Raw genomic sequence first — 3585 nt, forward strand, 5'->3', positions numbered from 1 at the left:
TCGGGGACTCTCAGGATCCTAATCCTAGGAAGAACAACAACAAATTCAGGAGTACTGTGGATTCAAAAGCTAAATAATAGCTATTGCCAAACTTCAAGCAGCCACATCTACTTTAAAACTGAGGTTGGGGCACTGCTTGAAAACGTTCTGAAGGGAAACAACCTGTACTGGCCAGGTTCTGGGAAAGCAGGTGTCCAAAAGAGACCTTTTCTTCCTTGCTCCATTATGATCTCTGGTTAAGTGTTCGTGTCCCCGTGGGAAAGAGGCAGAAAAAGCCTCTGCGAGTTACTTCCCAGGTCTGTCACCAAAAGCAAAGAAACCATTTTGGATAAGAGCGTGGGCTGATTAGCAATCTTCCTGAAGAATGTCTGGCCAAGACACTGAGGACTTTGGAGCAGAAAACCTCTCAGAGAAGTCTCGGATGATTCCGAGCCTCCCGCCGTATGACATGGATGAGCAGCTCCTTCCCAGGGAGCGCCGGAGTGCCTGGTGCTGCTTGGTATGGACCTTGGTGGTGGTCACCATGAACTCCTTGGTCTTTTGCATGAATTTGCTCCTGATGTTTGTTATCTTCACTGTTGTTCTGCTTCCTACCATTGTGGTGGTTTACTTTGGCTTCCAGTGCCACTCTCGGGTAAGTAAGCCTTGCTCCAGTTGGCTGCTCACAGCCCCTCCTCAGAGAGGGCCATCCATAAGGGCTTTATTTTAGCTGGCACGTTCGTTTGCCTGGGGGAGTACGGGCTTTATGGTTTTCGCACTGATTGTCCTAAAATAGTTGATTGGCACCCATACATTCAGTGTCTTCACCACAGAGGCAGGGAGGACACTGACAGAGCTGCGTGTCCAGTTCCTCAGGGACTGAGATAGCACGGGACCCCTTGGTCCTGAGCCCCTGTGCACGGCACTGCGATCACTTTGCACTCAGCTGCACAGAGATCAACCTACAGCATCGCCCAAGATGCTCGCATGAGGTGCCCGTCTCGTGGGCACGCCTGGATGCTGGCAGGAATGAGCGAGATACATTTTTACCCCTTTCTTCTGCCAGCATCGTGAGAAATGGAGGCTTGATTGGGCAATAAAGTTGTATTCTCATGAAAATACCAAGCAGCTGTGACAGGTCAGGTGAATACACTGCTTGGCTTGACAGAGGTGCTGTTTGCATCTTAATGTCACAGTATTTCTCTCTTGTTTGTGACCTCTATTGCCAAACTCCTCTGTAATTCGTGTAAGTTCTGTATGGGCTCTGGTAGGTTTGTTACTTTCCATTTAAGTAAGCCCTCTACAAGGGCTCTCGGATTTGATCTGCCTAATGACTAATTATAGAAGTAATAAAGCCCAACAGGAAATATAATCCCCTTCTTATGCCAGTCTAACATTCAGACGTGTTCCCAAATGTGCTGCACAGCTTCTCACACCAACAAATGTCAATAAGGGCCATGGCTGTGTGCGCATCTGCTCCAGCTGGCTGCTGTCCTCTGCATTTCATTATTTCATTACTTATAAATTTCTTCTAGGTGTATTTCTACAAATGTTTTTGGAATCACTTAACTAAGTGTGGATGTTACTGCCTGTTTTCCTCACAGGCACTTAACTCTTAGACCAGCTTGATATGATTTCTTTTGCTGCTATCCCCAGAAGAGCTCTTTTACTTCCTACTTTGGGGGAAAAAAACCCACTACACACCGTAGTATCCTCTCTCAGCAGAATTGACTCAAAATATAGGGGCTATTGGTCTCCCCATTCCACAGAATCTGAGCTAAAGGGAAGATTATTTAAATATCCTCAAACTGACGTGTTTTCCTTAGAGGGTTGGAGGGTTTTTTTAGTACAATGGGTTGTGTTTCTTGTACTGCTGAAAATGTAGAAAGAGGAAAGGAAGCTAGGGGATGCAAGCTTTGCCTCTAGCGTTTGTTAATGCGGAACAACTGCGTGGTTTGACTCGGATCTCCTGCTGCCAGGATGAAAGGAGCATTTCAAATACCACTGAGCAAGGAGCAGTTAGTGCTTTGCACCAACTTGGGGTGAACAGGCTTCCCTGGCAGATTTTGCAACACCAATTGATTCTAGGAGGTAGGAATGAGTATAGTGTGTGTGTGAGGACAAAACACAAAGGAGTCTGTTCCAGGGCAGGAGTCTGGAGGCTCTCCAGCCAGGGGGTAGCTAATATCTTGCTGTATTTTGCTTACTTTGTTGTAATTTCCAGTGTGTTGTGCCACCCGCATCGATGTGGCAGCAGGAGGCCTTTTTGTTTGGTTTCTGCCTGTCAAATGTTAAGCTGTGTTATTCCAATGACCTAATAAAGACGAGTGTTCCCTGCTTCAGGATCAGTGCGTGGGGCTTTTGTCTCACAGCGATGCCGGGATAATTGGAAGCTTGATCAAATCATGTTGTTAGTCACACAGCGTAGCCTGAAGATTGCTGAGCTCAGCTCGGAGAGGGGCAAGAGGGGTGTCTTTCTGCGAAAGCGCTAGAAACAGAAATGTACTTTGGTCCCCATTCCCAGCCATCACCAGGTCTGTCACCAGCTCTGTCTCACTCTTCCCACAGGTGCTGCACTCAGCTGCTCGCTACTGCAAAAGCATCTTGGATGACAACAGCTCTTCTGCCCTCATTATCCTCGGCTTCGTCATCATGTCCCCTCTCATTGTGGTGGCCATGGCTATCTACTGCAGCCTGGCACGGCGTCTCCGCCTCTTGATGTGCTTCCAGCCGTACAGCAGGGCCGTGTACAAGGGGGTGAAGTGGCGCTGGTACGAGGAGGGAGGGCTGTGCCGCTGTGCCAAGGGCTGGAACACTCAGGTCAAGGCCTGGGTGTGAGTTTGCAGCAGCAGAGGCCCTGCCCTAGCCAGCACCCTCTTCTCCCTGCCCTGTTACTCCCCACTGTCCCCTCCCAGCATCACCATCCTGAGGTCTCTGCAGGTGAAGGTTGTGTAGTACCAAATGTGAGAGGAAGGGAGATCCATTAATGAGCTGTCTTCTGTAAGTGGGTAGGATTCTGCCCGCTTCCAGTGAGCAAAGTACAGAAAAGTCCTTGAGGGTAGAGACAGTGCCCAGCCCTGGAGAGAACACGGACTCCTCCCAGGCTGTGTTCCCCGCTCCGTGGTTCTGCAAAACTCCCACAGGGCCTGAACTGATGCTTAGCTAAGTCAGCTGGTTCCCCTCTTGATTTCAGTGAAGGAATACCACAGACCCACTGTCATAGGACATGCCACAGATTGTCAACGGGGTGTAAAACTGGCTGTATGTGAGAAGGTGTGGCAGGGAGGGAAAAGCCTGGCACCTCGATGCGTGATTTTGCCTTGTCAAATCACTGCGGGTCTGTGCAGTGTTGGGTTCACGGGGTCTGTGTGCTGCTGGTCACTGCAAGCTGTGTGCTCCCACTGGCTCTTGTTCCCGTCTCCCAAATACAAGCGTTTCAAGTGTTGTGTATAAATAAAGATCACGTCAAATCTCCCCTGAGGGAGTTTCTCTCTGTTCCACTCTGGAACCTGAGGAATGTCAAGTTTGCAATTGAATGCTTTTCTCGTGGCTCCAGGATTTTGCAAGGTGAAAGTGCTGACTAAATGGTTCTGATGCCATTCAGGA

General features: G+C 49.1%; 1 protein-coding gene across 1 annotated transcript; it reads left to right on the forward strand.

Moving 5' to 3' along the window:
- Positions 1-364: 364 nt before the first annotated feature.
- Positions 365-2817, forward strand: LOC104281071 (transmembrane protein 88-like). Its single transcript, XM_009878935.1, has 2 exons — positions 365-634; positions 2548-2817. The coding sequence occupies exons 1-2, from the start codon at positions 365-367 to the stop codon at positions 2815-2817; spliced, it is 540 nt and encodes a 179-aa protein (XP_009877237.1).
- Positions 2818-3585: the final 768 nt, after the last annotated feature.

The sequence above is a fragment of the Apaloderma vittatum genome, unplaced genomic scaffold (genome assembly GCF_000703405.1).
Source record: "Apaloderma vittatum isolate BGI_N311 unplaced genomic scaffold, ASM70340v1 scaffold14091, whole genome shotgun sequence".
NCBI classification, from domain to species: Eukaryota; Metazoa; Chordata; class Aves; order Trogoniformes; family Trogonidae; genus Apaloderma; species Apaloderma vittatum.

Excerpts from the sequence above, each read along its gene's own strand:
- LOC104281071 (XM_009878935.1), top strand. The coding sequence starts at position 365 with ATGTCTGGCCAAGACACTGAGGACTTTGGAGCAGAAAACCTCTCAGAG. Across the intron at positions 635-2,547 it reads GCTTCCAGTGCCACTCTCGG|GTGCTGCACTCAGCTGCTCG; the intron begins GTAAGTAAGCCT and ends CTCTTCCCACAG.